This window comes from Molothrus ater, chromosome 28 (assembly GCF_012460135.2).
Source record: "Molothrus ater isolate BHLD 08-10-18 breed brown headed cowbird chromosome 28, BPBGC_Mater_1.1, whole genome shotgun sequence".
Classification (NCBI taxonomy): Eukaryota; Metazoa; Chordata; class Aves; order Passeriformes; family Icteridae; genus Molothrus; species Molothrus ater.
Window position 1 is genome coordinate 2,976,017 of NC_050505.2, and position 20,751 is coordinate 2,996,767.

At 46.3% G+C, this 20,751-nt stretch overlaps 1 protein-coding gene across 3 annotated transcripts in view; it reads right to left on the reverse strand.

Annotated features, from left to right (window-relative positions):
- Window positions 1-19,724, reverse strand: part of NSD3 (nuclear receptor binding SET domain protein 3) — a 36,209-nt gene extending 16,485 nt beyond the window's left edge. For 2 of the 3 annotated variants that reach the window (XM_036396783.2, XM_036396781.2), the window contains exons 1-10: window positions 19,431-19,724; window positions 13,343-14,064; window positions 10,617-10,685; window positions 9,946-10,105; window positions 9,012-9,166; window positions 7,834-8,337; window positions 6,831-6,957; window positions 3,537-3,637; window positions 1,106-1,151; window positions 455-585 (exon numbers count right to left, since the gene is read on the reverse strand). In XM_036396783.2, the coding sequence (XP_036252676.1) occupies window positions 455-585; window positions 1,106-1,151; window positions 3,537-3,637; window positions 6,831-6,957; window positions 7,834-8,337; window positions 9,012-9,166; window positions 9,946-10,105; window positions 10,617-10,685; window positions 13,343-14,020 (1,971 nt within the window). In that variant the 5' untranslated portion in view covers window positions 14,021-14,064; window positions 19,431-19,724. The remainder of the gene's footprint in view (window positions 1-454; window positions 586-1,105; window positions 1,152-3,536; window positions 3,638-6,830; window positions 6,958-7,833; window positions 8,338-9,011; window positions 9,167-9,945; window positions 10,106-10,616; window positions 10,686-13,342; window positions 14,065-19,430) is intronic. The other variant, XM_036396782.2, reaches the window with a different exon arrangement.
- Between the last annotated feature and the right edge of the window lie 1,027 nt (window positions 19,725-20,751).

A 20,751-nucleotide genomic window follows, 5' to 3' on the forward strand; every position in this document is an offset into this window, starting at 1 on the left:
GAAAAAAAGATTTCTGTCACTGTTGATCAAAAGAACATTTGGTAGGTCAAGAGACTTCACTGGGATGACACAAGTGCTGCCTTCTTGATATATTTCACCTGTACAAGCCAAACACCATAAAGAGCTCTCTTACTTTTCCAGACACTCTTTGGAGTTACACCAGATACAGCAGCATCTCCCAACTCCCCAAGAATTTCAAACCTTCCACAGAACAAACCATGATCTAAACCAATGCTTTGCTAGACAAAGTAACAGGAAAATTTGTAAGTAAACATTGTATTTTCACAACAAACCAGTGGAGAGGATTAGAACAGACTAGGTTTTGTGTTTTTAGATAATAAAAGACTCAAAATTTGTAGAAAATAGCGTTCACCTATTTAGCAATAATCAACTGAAAAGCCTCTTGTACACTGACAGCTTGTACAGGTTCCTGTGAGAACCAACACACCTTTACCTGCAAATCATTGAGTCCTCTGGAGTCAGAGTCAGACGTGTCCCTGTAGGCTGAGCTGGTCAGTTCCATGTCTGTGGAGGCACGACTTCTCTTCTTTAAGGGTTTACAGGAGTCTGAAATCTCACTGGCACCTTAACACAACACACTAAAATTAGTTTAATACATGGTCTCGACTTTCTGCCTAAACTTAATAAATGAAAGAAAGACGAGGGCTTGGATTCCATTATCAGTCTTAATTTTCAGTCTGCAATTTTGTTACTAGTTGAATTCTCCCTGAAAATTAACTGAAAACCAGCTTAGGCAGAGTTTTGACAAACTTTTTAAAATGGTGACACAGTGGAGGAAGGCAATAAATTGTCTCTAAGGGAAGATAAATCCTTAGATTTTCCTCTTCATCATCCATCTTTAACTTTGGCTAAGCAGAAACTTTTAAGAAATGCCCAGAAGGACTTGGGGGCTTACAGCATATGAACAAACACCATCCTACCCCCCAGCAATGCACGAGGCCCAGAACCCCAAACACAGCTTGTCCCCAGGGAAGCTGAGCTCAGCCCTACAGAGCACCAACATTGTGCTCACAGGGAGCAAAGCTGCTGCCCAAGGGCCACAGGCCACCAAGGTCAGTCCAGGTAATTTTCACCTGTCACTCACCTTTCTGCAACCCCGTCTTCACTGCTGCCAGTGGGACAGCTTCAACCTGTTTGAAAGGAAAATCCACAGTTAACACCAGAGGAAAGTTTCTCCCTAGTACCAAAAAGCAAACAGGTCAGTTCAAGGGGTTACAATTCAGGTGGGAGCTGCCATCCCCTCCTCAGCCCGAGTCTCCACGTCCTGCTGGATCCACTCCTGCCTAGGCTGGTGCCCGCAGCCCTGGCAGCCAGGGGCCACTAGCCAGGGCCACCAGGCAGGTCCTTCCTCTCTGCCCTGGGGCAGGAAGGTGACAGGAGCGCTGTATCCGTGTCCAGCAGGCAGGAGCACCCTTGGGCAGCCACCCCTGGTGCTGTGCAAAGCCCACAGCTGTGTGAGCACACTGGGTGCCCCTGGCAGCGCTGGCACTGGGCTAGTGAGGCACAGGGTGGGTCACTCGCTGCTCCCTGCAGCTCCTGCAGCCCTTGCTCCCCGTCTAGAGCTCTGCACGGGCCCGCCCAGGTGCCGTGGTGCAGGGCTCTACACAGCTGGAACTCCAGGGCACAGGCACTTCAGCAGACAAATGCACAAGTTTACAGTCTTGCAAAAGCACTTCCAGTCCTTGACCCTAGGGAGAAGTTTAGGAACTGTTCTGCCAACACACATGGAAGATGTGGGAATTTGGTGACTGGGTAATATTTATAGAAGAAAGCTGTTGCCTAAAATCCTGTTTTCAAGGTTAAGAATTACAAGTTATTTCTTTGCAATGTGGTTACATATGCATGGAGAAACACATTTAGTAAATATTTAAGGATTATTCTATAATTTTTTTAAAAAATATTTTATTTTGTTGTACAATAGGTAAAAACATACAGTAGAAGGATTTGTATAGGATACATTTTGTAATACAAATATAAAATCTAAACAATCACTTTTATTTCTCCACTAGTCACTGTAACAGTAGCATCAACATTTTGTTTTTCCCATTAATTGTACTCGTTCCAGTTATAATTTTATACCAAGTTGTTGCAGACTAACTGGGGAATCAAGAAAACTTGACTTTGGGTAACAAATATTGTTGCATAATTGTAAGAAGTTAGTAAGTTTTCTTTTTTAAAATTTAACTTAATACATTCAAGGTTTTGCGCATTACAGTGCCCCTGGGTTTCACTTTAGTCAGATACTTCTCCTGAGAAAAGCACTTTTAATTAATGTCCACAGACTGAGTCAGCCAGGTAAGAGAAGCACATGAAGCTACCTGGCATCCATGAAGTTCATCTTGTTGGTTCTTATACCTTTGTTAAATTAAGAAACCTTTACAAACATAATAAAACAACTCTTTTGAAAGGGGGAGGCTGCAACAGCTCGTGCCAAGAGGCTCCACAGTCCACATCAGGTGTCACACACCCAACACTTGAATTGCTTTAAAGTTTCAGCAAGAAACTGCCTCGAGCTGGAGCACTCCTCTGCTGCACAGCAGTGCAGAAATGCTGCAGCATCAAAGGAAAAATAAGGAAAAAAAACCCCAAAAAAGCAACCGAGTTCACTTTCAGTCTCTGAAGTGAAGGAAGTGCAAAACAAAGCGCAAAGGGCAAAGAATAAATTAAAGAGATAAAAATATTTTTTCCCCTTCCCATATAAATCTTCATCCTGACTGTCTCTCTTTAAAAATTCTCACTGGGAAAAGCTAAACTATGAAACATTTATATAAAATTCTCAGCTTTCAGACAGAGGCCCTTGAAGCGGGAAAAAATCAACCATGCAAGGAGAAGAACCAACAACTTTGACAAACTTGTTTAAAGTGTATGCAGGTTTTAGTATTTCTGTCCATCCACTGCACTCTCCTACTCATTTCCACGCAGAAATGTTTTATCATTAAAATTTTCTTAAAGCAACAACATTTGTCTGTCTGACATCCAGATTAAAGGAATGCCCTGTACACGTTAGAACTATTTCAGGAAAAAATGGTAGATCCCAGAACTGTTTTGCTGATGTCTGCCAACATGAAAGTCTGACTATTCATCTTTAAGTGAAATCATTCTTGAAGTCCATTTTCAGAAGTGGTCAAATTAATCACTCTAACTTCATTTGAAAAACAAAGCCTCAACACAAACCAGCAGCTAAATCAAGAGCCAAAGGAAGGAACCTGGTGGCAATTCCATCCAAGAGAAATCACTGAAACAAACCCATTTTGCTCAGAACAGAAATCTCAAAGGAAACATGGCAGGTTCATTAGGAGTCATCCATCACTGCGTGCCCACTTCCATAGCCTGACTGATACTGAGAAGATGCCAGTAGCAGAGTCACAGCAATGGCATTGACAGGGGGATTTCATGGAGGATAGTCCAAACCGAAACCCGATGGGGAAAAATGGAGAAAAATAAAAAGGCACCAATATAAGCCACAACATTTATGAATACAATATATTTTAACTCTCTACATGGAGGAAGCCAACCTGCTCCTTTTTGATCTTCTTCTTTGGCACAACTTCAGTGGATTTCTCAGACTCGGAGCGGGTTCGAATCGATCTTCTCTGTTGCTTCTTTTCTACAGAACCTGAAGAAGGAAAAAGGTTTCCATTATATGATTCCTCGTATTTCTGAGGTACAGCAAGATGTGCAACACCAAACCAAGAGGTAAAGGAACGAAACCAAGACTTTGTCCTCTTTTGAATGTTTTATTTTTAAATTCAGTTCCAAGCTATTGACCAGCTGGTGCTGTGGCTGCAGACACACATTCTGATTCCAGAGATCAGCTTCAGAAAACAGACACAAGTAAAAGACTGGAACAAAAGGCTGGAATTCAGATTAGGGCAAACAGATTTCCATAATCCATAACACACCTCTCTGGCATGGTCTTCACCTGGGTAATTCTGAACCAAACAGTCCATCTTTGGTGTTTTGGGAAGGTAGCCACAACCAACTCCTTGAACAAAAACAACCTAGAAATTTCAGACGCAAAGCACAGCTTCAGGATTTCCTCCAAAATGCCAGATCTGTGTCCCCCTCTGGGGGTGATGGCCTCTGTCACGTAACTACAGCCAGTCCCACCCTGTACCACCTGCAGCCACACCAGACCTCAATGCTCACCTGAAAGTTCTGAGGTGAAGAAAAACTCAGCACAAACAGAGGCATCAACCATGATGTGTTACCGTCATTAATGAATGTGAAAAACAAGTTTTTAAAAGCACTGGCATAGAAAACAAACTCAGATTAATGAATGTTACTGTGACATTTTAACAGATGAAGAGGGAGCTACTGGGGTTTTGGCAACTAAGGCTGGCAAAATCAAAAAGACCTTTCTGTGCTCCAGCACCTCCCAAACAGGCACATGGAGAACCATGGACACGACACTCAACACTGTGGGCAGCTGTTGGAACAAGCACAACACCTGAGCTGACAAAACTGGCACCTGAGCATTTACAATGAGCTGCTGGGAAGTATTTTGCTGGGTTTTCAGCCTGGGAGGTTTCACCTATACAAGACACAACTGGGAAATAGTTTGTTTTCTTCCAAGCAAAACTGCAAACTCTTGAGAGCTGACTGGGTCAGATGGATGCACTGCTAGGAGCTGTAAACCTGCCTGGTCTTGTCAGAAGATCAAGTATCTAGAGAAACACACAGGCTTGAACCAGACTGAAAGACAGCCTTGCAAAAGAACTGCAGAGAAAAAAAACATGAAAACTCCTCTTGATATATTGGATGAGTATTTTTCCCATGGCTGCATGGCTTGGGAATGTCTCAGTAACTAAACTACACAGCTGGAAAAGTTATGTTACAATAATTGGATTTCTGAGGGGAAAATTGGTTTTTCTTAGAGGGAAAAAACTTTTACAGCATATTAATTAATGAATAATAGCAATTAGTTATTAATAATTTAGAAATTAATGACTGAGGTCAACATCCATCATGTCTGTCCACGTGTAACTTCTGGTTAGGCCCCATCCCTTGAGGAACTTGCACAGCAGCAGTGGGTCTCCACATCAGAGCTGGGGAATATCTTTTGTCACTTTGCTGACCAAAGTCCCCTGAAGCAGCTTCAGGTAAATTTGAGCAGATGTGACCAACAGTTACTTTAAACAAGAATGGATTTTCTCCCTGAAGCCAAGGAGGTAAGATCAAGCCCTGGATCAGAGAATTCCAGAACCAGAGTGTCTAATGTTGGCTGACAGCAACATTGACCACTGCAATGGGCACTTTCTCCTCTTCCTGCTCTCCAAGGATCCAGTCATCACCTTCACAATGCTCCCATCCCATCTTCAGGTATATTTTCATCCAAAGTTTCAGGACAGATGTTGGACCAGCCCTCCACCTTGCTGGAGATAAATCCCAGCTCAGTCTCTGCAGGCCAGAGGCACCAGGGATTCTCAGGGCTGCTCTTGCAGTTTCAAGTAAGGGAATTACCTTTCCAGCATTATTGAATTCTGTGTCTCTAACTGCAGGTTAGCAATAAGGACTCCCAGAGTCAGTATGGCAAATACTTTACCGTAAAGGGATTCTGAAGTTCCACTGACCTTACATTTGAAAAAAGGACTTGGCAGTTATGTTCCACAAGAGGGGACCAATAACTGGACTTTGGAAATGGCTTTGAGAGTGACTGAAGTGTGCACTGCAGGTAAGCTCAGGCACTTACAGGGTGTTAGCAGGTGGAGTGTTACGTATCCAAAAAGCCTAAGAAAATGAAAAAAGAGAGGCTCAGAATTCTCACCCCCTACATCTGAGGAGCCAAAGGGAAGCTGAAGCCTTTAGATTCCAGGTGAGAGAAGCAGAATGGAGATGGCCTCTCCTGCTGCAAGGCAATTCAAGGAGCAACAGCAAGCACAGCTGGAAAGAACCACCACTGTCAACAGCAGGGGAATCGCCCCTCACAGCAGGAAATCCGAGTGCTGCAGTCCCAAACACTCCATAAACCAGCAAATAATCCTGCCTAAAACCATCACACAGACAGAACCTGAAACGTGTTTGCAGAGGACTCATGGATGCTGACCACTGAGATTTCTGACTCTGGTTCTCATCTATTTCATGTTTGGAAAGGGAGAAATAATCCAATCGATGGATAGTTAAAGCAAAAGTGACACCTGGCAACATGATGAGATTCCAACAGCTCATTCAAGGTATTCCCATTTCAGGCCCAAGTTCCATTATTTGCTTCAGTGGTTCTTCTCCCTCAGACCTGATAGATCAAAACTCACTGCTTTATGATGTACCCCCTGAGATGGCTTCAGAAGGCAAGCATTCTCATTTGGATGGAGTTAGCTGAAGCAGCTTTTAAAAATCCCTGTTTTTTAACAGGTCATGCAAAAACTGAACAACAAAGCCTAGGGAGTCTCTACCTCAAATCAGACATTCCCTACTGAAATGTGCCACTTCCTGACTCTTTTTGTTTTCATATGACAGCTCTCATATTTTCCATTTGGGACCAAAAGCCATGGCAATACCCTGCTAACACACATCCACTGGGCTGTCTTCTAAACCAGCTTTCCACTGCTCTGCACAGGACATCATCCCTTGAGCATGTTGTCTCAGGCTGTAAGTTGCAGACACAAAGTTCAGAGGCCAAACCACCAATCCCACCCCACAGCCACGCTGTGTATGTTGGCTCACCATGTGTGACATAAGCCATGCTCATTACAATTCCTATGTGAACAGAAAGATGTTAATCACTCTTAAGTAATGAGAAAATGCTGGGTTTGGTATTTGAATTCTCATGCTGCAGGCTCAGGTTCAGAGCAGGACTGCAGTTTCCCTACCTGCTGCCCCAGAAGTTGTCTCAGGAGAGGACGCGTTTTGCACCACTGCTTTCTCACTTCTCTGAGCTGATGAAGAATTCAGTTTCTCTTGTCCTTTGACGCTTATTTCTGTTTTGTTACCAACTCCCTTGAAAAGAAAAAAGGAAAAGATTGTCTTCCCCTGTTACAAAGCTGTGCTGCTACCAGGTAACAGGCCTGCCCCTGAATCTCAGAACAGAAACAATCAATGCTCTCCAACCCAACACATAGACAGGATTAATCTACTATGGAGCTGCTTCCCTGCACAACTTTCCACCCCTCTCAATCTCCCCTCACACACAAGGAAAAAATAATTCCAGTGACTTTTCTAAACATTACCTTCTCTATAGGGCTTAGGATGAAATAAACACTCTCCAGGTAGAGAGGCAGAAGAAGGAGGCAGAGAAATAGTCCTAAGCCTTTTCCTTACACTGACTGTGGGAAGCTGCTGTGCACCTGAAGGAAGCTCAGAGGCAGAACTCAATTTAAAAGTCTGTTACACAAAATGTAGTTATTACTTTTTAGTACATTATTAACAGTTTTGTCATCTGTTTCCCACAAAAGCACTGATTTTATCAAGAATTTTTGGACTATTTCAACTAGGAAGCTGAATATATTTAATAGATATTAAATATATTAATATTTAATATTAATTATATATTTATATAATATAATAATATATAAGAATGTAATGATATATTAATTATATTAATATATTAATATCTAATATATTTAATGTGTTATAAACAAAAATACAGCCATCTGTAGGGAGCTGCTCTGCCACCAGCAAAACAGTTACTGCCAGAGCTGCACTGAACATGGGGCTCAGTGCCCTGAAAGATTCTATTGTCACATCTGTCTCTTAATCTCTCAATGAAAGGAACACGAGTGGTGAAAGCTTGGTGGACACAGCTCAAGCTCCCCAGTAAGGAAGACTCAGGATAACTCAGGAGCAAAAGAGGGGGTCACTGCACCAAGCACGTACCTTGGTGGAATAAACAAATTGATCGATGAGCTTTCCATCCCCAGCAGCATTCTGAAGGGCAAAAACCTGTTCAATTTTAACAACCGGAGACATGTTACACTTTTGCAGATCCAGGTTGTGCATGGTGATGGAAGCTGGCAGGGATTTCCTAGCTGCAGCTGTTTTCCAGGCGATTTTCACAGGTGGAGCCTCCTCCTCCTCTGGGCTGGAGTGCCTGCGCTGGCCCTGCCGGCGCTCACCGTGGCAGGGTGAGGAGCCTGGGGCCGCGCTGCCGTGCTCCGGCTGCGAGCTTGGCGCCGCCTTCGGCCGCCGGTTCTTCTTGGCCTCTGATTTGGAAGCAGCAGTCTTTTTGGCTTTGGCCAAAGCCTCCTCTGGCTCTTGGTCTACGTAAATGAAGGTGTACTGTTCTATCCTCTCTTCCCGGGTCATTTTCAGCGCTTTCTCGGCGTGGGCAATGCCAATGTCCCACTGTGCTCGCTCCCTCTGCGGCCGCGGCTTGCGAATCTTAGGGGACAAGACAAGCAGTGGTTACCCTGAAGATTTTGCCACTACAGCACTTAAACACAACCCTGAGGATCTCTGCATCTCTCAGGCAGCAGTCTGCCTTCCATTTACAGGGTATTTTTGACACTGAATGTATGTTCTCTTCATAGAGAAAAGCAAGCACTATTTTTCCCAAGAATATTTCTGAGATTCACATTCCCTGAACCTCAGAGAAAGAGAAAGCACAACTCTTATCACTTGCTCTGCCTGTGTGATAGTTGTGCCAAAGTAGAATGCAAATAGAGACTGTTTATCCAAAGTGAAGATGTTTTATTTCCTTGGCCTATTAGGGCTGAGAGAGTGTGTGTGTCTGGACTGTCTGCTGACAGACACGAAGCAATCAAGAGAGGAGTGCAGTTCTGTGCAAAGTAAGTGCTTGGCAGATTCAGTTTAGATGAAATGTAGATAGTATAGTATAATAAAGTAATTAATTAACCTTCTAATGAGTTAGACTCAGATACATCATTCTCTCCCCATCGTCAGAGTCATCCTTTACTTCAATAAATGTAGACACAGAATTCCCTGCTGGTGAGATGCAGCCAATCCTTCTCAGGGCAAAGCCCTGCAGAGTTCCAGACCTGCCCTGGAGCATCTCCCTTACAGAGATGACCCCCCCAGTGCCCCCTGTACTGTACCTTCTGTTTCTCAGAGTGGTTGCTGGCTTGCTTGGCTGCCTCAGCCAGTAACTGCTCGTACTGTTTGTGCCCTTGGTACTCCCGGACGCGCTTCTCGTGCACCCAGGCCCGCTCTGGCTGGTTGCTGAAGAACTGAACGTGGTATTCCCGGGCACCTGAAAGGGCAAACACCACTCAGCAGTTGTACCAACACTGCTCTGTTCAGCTCACACCTTCCTCCTCCCCAGTGCTTCCTTCCTGCAAGTGGAGATACTTGGCCCAAGTGGCCCAGATCCAGAACAGTTTGGGATGGATGCTTGTTATCGTGATGTTTTCTGAAAAATCCCTTTGCTAAGGATTTTCTCCTGAGAAGCCTCAGAAAAGAAATGTAAACAATAATTATCTGATTGCTTGGAATGTGGTTTGGAAGTTGCTTACCAACAGGTGTATCTTTGATTGGTTCCATGCAAATTGTTTTAATTTAATAACCAATCACAGCCAGCTGTGTTGGACTCTCAGAGTCTGTCACAAGTTTTTATTATCATTTTTGTTCTAGCCTTCTGATGTCTCCTTTCTCTTTCTTTAGTACATATAGTTTTAGTGTATCATTTTCTTTTAATATAATACAATATCATAATTTAATAAATCAGCCTTCTGAGAACTTGGAGTCAAATCTCGCCCTGGGGACCCTCACAACACAACAACAGATGCTCAGGACACCCTGCCCACACTGAACTCTCACAGTGACTTGAGAAAAGCAGAAAGACCTGGGCACTAGCCCGTTCCCACAGTGCCACCTGCAGAGGTCACATACCAGGTACCAGTTCTGTCCTGTTCAGCACACACAGAGCAGAATCCACCCCACAAAGGCAGTTTAGAATGAGGGTATTTTTAATAACAGAACAGCTACAGACTGTCATAACCTGCCACTCTGGCAAAGAGCTTCCTCCCTTACCTCTTGTATTAATTTTGGTATGCACGTCAAGCTGTGGATCACAGGACACCATGCAAGGCCACCATGGGTACGTCCCCACCTTGGACCAAACCAGATCCCCAACCTGGAACTTGACGTCGTGGGTGACCTGCGTGGGAAGGGATGGCACGAGCTGCTGGACCTGCAAAGGAAACACCACATTAAAGCCACAGGAGAGGATTTAGAGCACTTGGAGATGCACACACCATCCACAGGGACTTGTTGTTGTTGTTCTCTCAGCTGTCCCTGAGGTTTGATAATCCAAGATGAGAAAAACATTTCTTAGAAATGTGAAAGAAAGGAGCTGCACAGAGCTGGGATTTACGTAACAACACTGCTGACAAACAGAGACACAAAAGAGCAACTGCCACCCCCTCAAAAAGGATTCTGCTTCCTAGGTTGATTAGAAATACTGCTTTTAGGAATAAAATAAAATAATAAAATAGGAATAAAATAAAATAAATATTTAGGAATAAAATAAAGCAATAAATCCAGTACAATAAGAGATGAGTTGATGCAGTAATGAGAGTAATAAGAGTTTAAAAGAAATGACAACTGATTTAGCAGATAAATTAAAGACTCAATGGAAGAAACAGTCCAAAAAGAGTGACATTCTCTGAGTTCCAAAAGTGTTAATTGGTGCATGTACTAACCGGGGCTTCCTCCAGCACTGCATCTTCTCTTGGTCTCTCAGAGAGTGTGCTAAGCCTCTCATTTGGTCTCTAAGAAATGGGTAACAATAAAGAGAAAAAAGGAAAACAAGACTTACTGTAAGGGGACAGTAAAACAACAGAAGATAAGAGTGAAACCAGGCAGAAAAAAGTAATTCACAGAGAGAAAGGCAACCATGAACCCAGAAAATGTGAATATGACTATTCCTTGTACCAAATTAACACAGTAACATCACAATAAAGAAATACCTGCTTTCCCCTACACTATTTACATTACTATCACACCTAAATATAACTATGCTCTCCTGTAACAGATGACAGAAGAACATACATTCAGAAACAGCAAATCCAAGTAACTTTCCACCTAAAATAACACACAATTTCCAAAAACCAGAGAACCCCATGTGAGGATATCCACAGCGATGTGGTGAGTCTCACTGTGCACCAGTTACTCGCAAGAACTGCAGTACATAAATTATGCTAAATATACAACATGATCACTGTAAAATCAATGTTATATTGCATAGAGTTGACAAATATATTTGGAGGATCAAAAATCCACAACACAGAGCAGAATCAGCCCCGACCAGAAGCTGACACTGATGTGGGGTGGGTGTGAGGGGGGACAGGGGCTGAGGTTCAGGAGACAAGTGCCACACACTTGCTTTTCCTGCAGCACAGAAGCCAAAGGACTCAAAGAGCAGCAGCAGGAGTAGTCAGACACAAGCAGTGAGGAACTAATAATGCTGAGGACCCATTATTGCCAGGCCACTCCAAGCACAGACCCCACAGCAGTCCTGGCTGTGTGCTCCAGAGAACTGGGGACACGAGGAAAGGGACAGAGCAGCTCAGGTCAGGGGGGGCACAGCCCAGTGTCTCACCTGGAGCTGTCTGGACACAAGCACCATTTAGGAATAATCACTTTGCTATTTGCTGGGCAGAATTTCTTCCTCCCTGCACAGCAGGAAGCACAGCACTGACTCCTGCCCTTCTTTAGCTACAGGGAATTACTGAAACCTCCCCTCTGCCAGGAGAGTTGAGCTGGGTTCACAGGCTCCTCACAGAACACAACTACTGAGCAGAGAGGCTGATTCTCAAAACAAGGATTCAGAGCTTTATGTTGACCAGTGTTTTCACATTTCCATTTTAAATCAGCCTCTCCAGTATGGGCATCCCCTCAGAGTCAGAGGATTTTCTCTGAAATTACAGCATCAGAATAAGGAACAACTGGTGACCATCTGACTTGCCACAGCCTCGTTGAGTGCAAAACTATAAAACAACCATAGTTGTACCAAAAGTTGTTTGTTCCTATGAAGATGATCCCAAGTCACAGGTCTCACACCTTTAACATTGAAGATGACAAAAGTGTACATGAAGATGAAATCGTGCAGTGGAAAGCAAAATGATGGGACAATGGACCTGAGACTGCCCTGGCAAACTCATACTGAGAAACACCAGCAGAAAATCCTGCTCCTGTCAGAGCAGGCCATGTCTGAAACAGGGCTGGGTTACAAGAAACATTTATTGCAACACCACGTTTAGAAAGGGAAATGAAAGCAACAAGGAAGACAATAGCAAGACCAAGATTTCTGGTGAACTCTGGATGACGCACATGACTAGGAGCTTGGAATTCAAGATGCAAGGTTTTAGTTGAGTCTGTGAGAGACAGAAGATTCCATTCTCATGGCAAGCAGGTAACAGAGCCAGAGGGACAGGCACAGCTGAAGCTCCAGGAGCAGAACAGGAGTCACTGGTAAGAGGGGAAACAAACTGACAGCCTGATGTGGGGGTGATGGAGTCTGGCCAGAAAGCAGGTACAGTGCAAGAGACACTGCTCAGAGAGGGCCAGCAGGACACAGCAGCTCCCACAGCCTCACAGGGGCCCCAGCACCTCCCTGCAGCACAGAACCCACTCTACCAGATCACAGCTGGTGCCTGCAGGACAGGATCTTCTCCCTGAGAGAACTGCAAGCACCAAGGGCTTTCACAGGCCTGACAACAAACTCAGCTACGTTCTGTAACACTCCAGCCTAGGCTGGGCAACTTCTGTCCCTGCCAGAAATGGCAATTTCCCCATTCCTGGCACTTACCAGCCTCTCTGCCACCCATTCCCTCAAAGTGGGAGAGGCAGAAACCAGCACCACAGAGGTGGCAGGAACAAGCATGAGAAAAGGAAACAGAAGTATTGGAGTGGCTTATGAAACTGAAAGAAAAAGAATGAGAGGGCACCACGGTAATCTGGGTTCTTGCTTCCCAGAATCTCAGTTAACATCACCTGATGTACATCCTCTGGATATGGACAATATGGTATAAGATTCATTAACGTTTCACTGCTGAATACCCCAAGGAACCTCACTTTCCACTCCACAATCTAGCACTCTTTTGAGAGGCAATTTCAGGAATGTGTGAGCTCTTGTCCAGAAGTTCCATCTTCAACACTGGCCAGAGCGTAGCAAACTCTAAACACGTTATAACACTAAATAATATTTAAAAACAATTTTCTAAGATATGTTTTTCACATGAGCCTTTAAACCAACATTGTGTTACCTACAGACACAGCTCCTGGCAACCTCATCCTGAGGCTCTGATGAGTAACTAAAGCCTGGTGACTCAGCGTGCACACAGCCAGAACAAGGACAAAGCCTGCTGGACACGCTCTCCATCAACAATACCAGGTGTACAGATGGCTGAATTACCATTCCACTTACATTTTGCTCCTCTGGTTCTAATTTTGGAATTTTGTGTGACTTGCGCTCTTCCGACCGGGAAGAGTCATGCTTGCTACTTTTTTTCCTTTTCTCTTTCCTCCCTTCATGTTTTGCCTTAGCGTACTCCCTCGCTTGGACTTCATTCAACAGGTCCCCACACAGGGAGGACTCAAACAATTCCCTGCCGTTCTGGATAGTTTTGGTTATTTTCAGTTTGATCTCTGGTGAGCCAGTCTTCTTTGGAATCCCCACTTGTGGAGGTGGTGGTGGTGGAGGAGGCTGGGGAGGAGGGGAAGCTTTCTCCAGCACTTCGTGCTGCCTGGCATTGGAGTTCTCCAGCTGGTAATACTCCGTGGGGCTGAAGGTCCTGCCTGTCCCAAAGCCATTGGCAGATCCATTGGGATACTGAGGGTAGCCCTGGTACTTGCCCTGGGGCTCGTACATGCTGATGGCCGGGGGGTAGCCGTTGGTGAGGGTGGGCAGCTCCTCGGAGGGCGTGGGGTACTGGAAGCCTTGCTGCAGCGCGGCCTCGTACGGCGTCCGGCCCCCATCCTCGGCAATGTCACTGCTGCCATCAAAGGCCTCCTCTTGGCGGATGTTGGCCGAGTCAATGAGTTGAGGTGGTTGCTGAATTGTGTTTCCCATGATCCCTTGCATGAAAGAGAAAGAGAAATCCATTGTTCTGCTCCAGCATCCTTAGCTTTCCCTTTTTCTCATAGGGCCTAGAGGCAGGGGAAGGGAAATAAGAAGTCAGTGTAAATTAAAAAACAGTAATTAAGCAAATTAAACAGTTGAGGAAAAAAGGGATCTCAAGAACAATTTCCCCCTCTCTATTCAGCAGACAAACTCACGTGGATTTAGAGAGGACTGGTGTTACTGAGCCTTTACTGGCATGTTTCTCATATGGCAAATTCTTCTTTTCCAAGACATTTCAAAAAACATCAGAAGCACCTACAAGTGCTTAAGAACTAAAAGCCCAAGTACTACAAAGTCAGAGTAACAGTGCCAAACTCCCCAGCCTTCCTAGTCATGCCCTAGGAAGGGTTATTCCAGCCTGGACAGCATTTCACCCTGCAGCAGATAAGAGATACTCAGATGTCCTGACACAGTCGCTGTAAACTGCACAAGGCAGGAACACCACAGAAAGACAAAACAGAGAAACCTCTTCTCCTCCCTCCCCACCTCCTTGTCAAAATTTGAGACATGAGCAGCCTTTGGGCAAGCCACAGGATGCTCTGAACAACAGCACAATGAAAACAAGTGGGTTATTCCACCTTGGCCACTGGGAAACCAGTGCTCAGCCTCAGATGGAGCTCCCCAGCCTCTCCCTCCCCAGAAAAGCAGGGCATATTTGCACTGGCTCCCAGCAGCTGTTGAGGAGGGTTATTCTCCTGCCCCTCACACTTTATTTTAATATTAATCACTGCATGGTTCAAAGCCTCAGCATCAAGAGACCCCCAAACCCAGAGGTTACTCACTGAGTGAGATTCCACACCTTCAACCTTCCAGTGCGTATTAAAACACCACAGTCAGACTCAATCAAAGTCAGACTTCCAAAACTCAACTGCAGGCTCAGAGAAGGCTTTGGCATTCATGTAAGCAGCTCAATGTTCAACAAGAAGCAACACAAAGTGACTGACCTGACCTGCAGGTAAGAAACACCAGTTTGCTTCCCACAAGGTTAGTTCAGCCCTTCCAAAGCAAACACAGCCCCGTGGTATTTGTTCTGCCTGTGTGGGCACACAGGACGGTTACTGTGCCCTTTTGGTCTGGGTTAGAAATGACATTAATGCATCCCACAGACACTTCTAAAGAAAACCTCCACTAAACCCTGCCCACATGCAATTCTCACCCTCCCAGAGCCGTGCATCTCAATACCTTAGAGATTTCCTAATACTGAGAACTTCCCTCCTCTAAGACTGCAAAAAGTAACTGAAGTTCCAAAAGGAACAAAAACTCTAACAGATTTGTGCTGGATGTTTTGGGGTGATGCTTTCCAATGATCTTCACACTTGGATTAAATTGATGTTTGTCCTCATCCTGTGAGATTGACTTGGGCACGTTTGTCACTGTAATTAAGCAATTCATGGCAATAACAGCACAAGGCTCTGCAGCAGAATTTTCTCATTGCAGGAACTTTTGAACCTTGGGGCCATGAAACCATCCCTTCCTCCACAGCTCTGCACATCAGCCAGCAAACCAACACAGGCAGCACCATCAGGGGCAGCAGAGCTGAGGAGCAGCACTGGGATTGCACAGCAAGGTCAAAAACCCCAACCCACCCCTGTTCTGGGAAGAGGAAGTGGGACTATTTGTACAACCTACCACTGAATTGTTACTTTCCATCTGCCAAACCAAAGAGCAAACAGTAGATTCTCACACTAGGCTGAGTTTTATTTCTTACTAAAACCAGGTTCAATCTTCTGAATACTTATAAAAAACTCTTGGGAAGCTGTGGCAGCACTTGAGGAACATCCACAGCTGGGAGGGCACAGTCCCAGCTGCCAAGGCAGCTCCCACAGGCTCTGCAGAGGTGGCTGCCCTTGTGCTTTGTTTTGCTACATGGCAGAAATGTGGATTAATGAACTCCAAAGCACTGCATTTAGGAGCCACCAGTTAAAGAACAGTTATTTGGTTTTTTTTTTCATTTATTCTGGAGCTCACCTGTGTCTCTCAGCCTGTGCTGCACAGCTGGGACACCCCATCCCAAACTGGTTCCTGAGGAGCTCTGTATAGGCTGAGAACCAGGGTCAGGGCTCCACAAACTGCCCCAGCAGCCCCAAAGCACTGAGGCTGCTCTCTGCCCCTCACTGCCATCACTGTTAACACACCCAGACCTTCCCACTCTCCTTGCCCGAAATTCTGCCCCATGTGCTGCCCAGTGAAGTGGCACCTGGGCAGGATTACAGTGAGAGAGGACAGGCCCTAGAGTGACCCACAACACCAGGACACAATGAGGAACCCTGAGCACACAGCAATCTCAACAGCCAAACCCAAGCAAGGATCACTTTGTGGATGTCCCTCCTAAGCACTAATGTGAAGAACACCCCACTGTCACCACAGAGAGCTGTCCCTGCCACACAGCAACACCACCCAGACCACGGGGTAACAGGATTTCCAGCTGATCTTGCAGAAAAGTATTCCAGAATAAATTCTTCTCACTATGCCAGTGATGACTCTATGAACCCACCGTGTCAGCCTCCTGTGAACTGTACAGTTTGGCTTCCAAACATGACCCATAACAGATCCTGCACTGATACAACACTGGAGATGAACAGATATAGTTTCATCACTTCAAGGTTTATAGGAAATGGACACTTCACAGCGGCTGCAAACAACTTGAAATCAACAATGAAACAATTTGTAATTAACACTTTCAAAAGTACAGCTGTATTTCCTAATGAGAGCATTTCCTCTTTGAAGGTGAGAGTCCCCCATTCTGCTCAAGTCCTTTCCAGGGCAGACAGGGACACAGGGCCATTTACAAACACTGAGACTTGACACACCTTCTGTAAATATTTTCCTGTCATCCAAGGGAGAGTCACAATTCAAAGGAACAGAGGAAAAGGTAAATGGTAAAATATAAGCAGCACAGAATAAGGCAGGTCAGCCTAGTAGAGATCTTCTTTAAGTAAACACTGGTAGTTTCAGTTCCCATCCTGAGCACAACTCAAAAAACCAGTTCCACTCCAAGAGTGAGTGCTCAGTGAGGGGAAGGTTTTGCAGAGATTATAATCCCTCCAGGTTCACCTTTTCACCAACAATTCCACTTATCTAAAACCAGTTTTAGTATGAGTATTTTTCAACTTTGCTTTCAGAAAACAAGACTTGAAGTTCTCAAACCTTGCTTCCATGCTGCATTGGACTAAATATCAACTGACCTCAGATTATCAAACAACTCCAATCCTGTGTGATCACAGCTTTTCTATTCCCAATCAGGGACACTGGCTGTGACCATAACAGCTACTGATGGAGTCCAGCACACACACATTTGAAACAGAGGTTTCACCAAACTTTCTCCCACCCTTTTCTGTTGACAATGCCCACCCAGGGCTAGTGCAGTCAGAGGTAAGGTGTGTTTTGGATGGAAGGTGTGTATTGTGAGGCAGGAGCTGGAAGCACTGCTGTGAGTCAGACGTGTGTGCTCAGAATGGTGTCACTGCCTCGTCACCCTGAGCTGAGCTTTCTATCACCAGCCTCAAAAGCAGAAGTTCCAGGACATCTTAATGTCCAAATACCACCCAGTTCCTGTCCACACAGACCTAAAGCAGAGAGATACAAACCTCTGCTCACATCCTACCGACCCCTCCTTACCCCACAGATATTTACTGCCATTTCCTGTGCTGTTTCACCCCAAAGTATCTGAGCTGCACTGGTGCTGCTCTGCTCAGGCACCCAAGCAACACAGCAACTGCTCTCAGGAGCTGCTCACTGCTGCAGGTGTCTGACAGACAGACAGACAGAGCTGCCTGGCTGGACAGGCCGGGTGTCTGAAGTGATGCAATCACTCCTGACCTCTCAAAGCCCTAAGCCTGCAGTTCACACACACCTCACTCTCACACCCTGCACCTCACTCCTCCCCTGAGCTGAGCACACCCACTGCTCCTGGTCACATTAACCACGACCCAGAGGGACACCTCTGTCACCTGGAACATCATCCTGGTGGGTCAGAACTGAATGAACTGCAAAGAGAAATAAAACAATTGTTCCTACTAATCCCTGCATTCAGTCTGTGCAATCTGCTTTGTCCCATCCTTCTCTGCATGTCCTGAACAAATCCCCCAGACAAAGCTCTGTTTGCACACGTTAAGACAACGCCAAATTTTCACCTGCACCTGAGTCTTTAACAGGAAACCCACAGCCTGTGGATTTTTCCTGACTCCAGCTGGAATGAGCTGTTCCTCCTGGCAGACACCAGCGGTGAATCAGAGGCCTCTTGACAAACTTTAAAGCATGAGGTGAGGCTGCTCCCCTGTGCACCTTTGTAAAGGTGTTTTGTATTTGGTTTCTGAATGCCAGAAAAAACAGTCACGTCTGTAACTGGGCTAGATAAGGGCATTTGGAAGAAGTTTCCCACGGTGCTGTGGAAAGAAGCAATTTGGGCAGCAGAGAAAAGGGGTTTGTCTGAAAAAGGAGCTCAGAGACTCATTTGTTTACAGAGCCATGGGATTCAAACGGAAAACATGAAGCAAAAACTCTGGATCTTCAGGAAAAGTCATGGGCTAATACTGCTATGAAGTCAGGTATCACAGCCAGGGCAAGAACCACAACGTGTCTCACACAAACCCCCTCAAACTCAGGCAAAGTCACGAAACTGGAAAATGCAAAATACGTTTGTATTAAAAGAAAACATACAGTCTTTGACCACCATCCTTCACTCTTACCCTGCACCTTCATAAAGCACATGCTCAGGCTTTGGAGCAAAATCCTTCCAAGCATATAATAATAATAATAATAATTTAAAAAATATATATATAACTACCAAAGTATTCACTGTGCATCTCTGCAAAAGGTCACTGAAAGACTTGAACAGCCATCAAAACGTGCTACAGTTTTCCCATCAACTATAACAACTGGCAACTTCATACTCTCCTTCGGGCTAGTATAGATCTGTAGAACTGTGTCATCATTAAGACTTTTAACAACAAATTGCACTGAAACAACCGAGCGCACCGACAGCGAAACGAAAGCACAGCGAGACCACAACAAAGTGCAGCACAACGCAACAGCACCGCAGAAAAACAACAGCAGAGCAACAACAAACCCTTCGCTGATGCGCAGCTCTTCCCGCGCCCAATGAGACCCCGTTCCTCGAGCTGCGGAGGCCGCGGCACGGTGACACCGACGGCTCCGGTGGGCAAACCCCGCAGCAGGACGGGGCTCGGCCCCGGTGAGAGCGGCGGGGCCGGAGCGGGGAGCGCGGAGCCAGCCAGGGGTCCCGCAGAGCCAGGGCCTGTCCCGACCGAGCTCTGCCCTGGCCGGGCTCTGCCCGGGGCCCGGCCCCGCCGCCCCGGTACCGCCGCAGCTCCCTCAGCAACATGGCGGCCGCGGCCCCTCCGCCCCGGGGCCGCCGCGGCCCCGCGCTCACCTTCAGTCAGTTCCATTCTCACGGCCCCGCCGCGTCCGCCCGGCCCCGCGCAGACAAAGGCGGCGGCGGGGGCGGCGCGGGGCCTCCGCCTCCTCCTCCTCCCGCAGCACCAGCAAGGCCGCGACGGAGCCCCGGCCTCGATTTCCGCGCCCCCGCCGCTGGCGCCGGCTCCGCCCCGGGGAGGCCGCCCGCCCCCAGCGCCCGCCGCGGCCGAAGGAGGCGCTGGCGGGGCCCGGCGGGTCCGGCGGGTCGGCGGCCGAGGGAGGCGCTGGCGGCGGCGGCGGCGCTGGAGCGGCTGTGCCGGTGCGGCCCCGCCGAGCGCCTCCGCCCCCGCCCGCCCCCCGCCGCCGCCGCACTGCGCAGCCGCGCGCGCACGCGCCGCCCTCGCCCATTGGCCGCCGGGGCGGTGCCCGCCGCGAGGCATCACGGGAGGTGTAGTTCGGCCCGGTGTGGTGGCGCCGTGACCCCTGAGAGGAGCCGGGGACAAGAGGGGACTGGGCGGGATTTGTGTCCTTTTCTGGGCTCCTCGGACAAGAGGGACGAGGGGCTGGGCTGGGAAGATCTGTAAGAAAGGAAATTTAAAAATTGATTCTGCTCCTCACTTTAGGGACCTTCCTAAAGGCCCGTGCACAGCGCAGGAACAGCCATAGGGTCTCCTCAGGAATAGGAGAGGAGACTCATCTATGTCCCTCATTCCCACAGGAAAAGCTCTTTTACACATAATCTAAATGTGTTTAAAGCCCAGTTTAAAGCCCTTTAAACACTTTAAACTGGGAGCTTTGGCAGCAGATTCGGGAGCTCTGTCCCTTTTTCACCCCTCTACCCTATTTTATGTTCTACTTTTTAAAAGTCTGTTCAATGTTTGGGCATTCATTAACCAAAAGGTTCCAGACCCTTTTTTCACTGGGAAAATTGAATGTTTTGTTTCCCCTTTAGTCTCTGAAAACCAGGTAATATTTAATGGAATCTCAGAATGCCTCTGGTTGGAAGGGGCCTTAAAAATTCCAAGAGATCAAGTCACCTCTCACCTGCTGGGAATGTTTCTGAGCTGTCAGTGTGTTCCACCCACACCTCAGCTGTGAAAAATGCCAATCACTTGGTTTTTTTTTTAAATTTTAAAAGTTTAATAATAATAAAATGGTTATTAAAATAGTAATACAATTTGAGTAATAATAATTTGGACAATTTGAATTAGGACAATATGAGACAATAGAGACAAAGAGTTACGGACATTGGGGTACCTTTTTCTGGGCAGCACGAGCCCAAAAAAGGCCCCACGTTAACAGAGGATTAACCCTTAAAAACAATAACCTGTTGCATA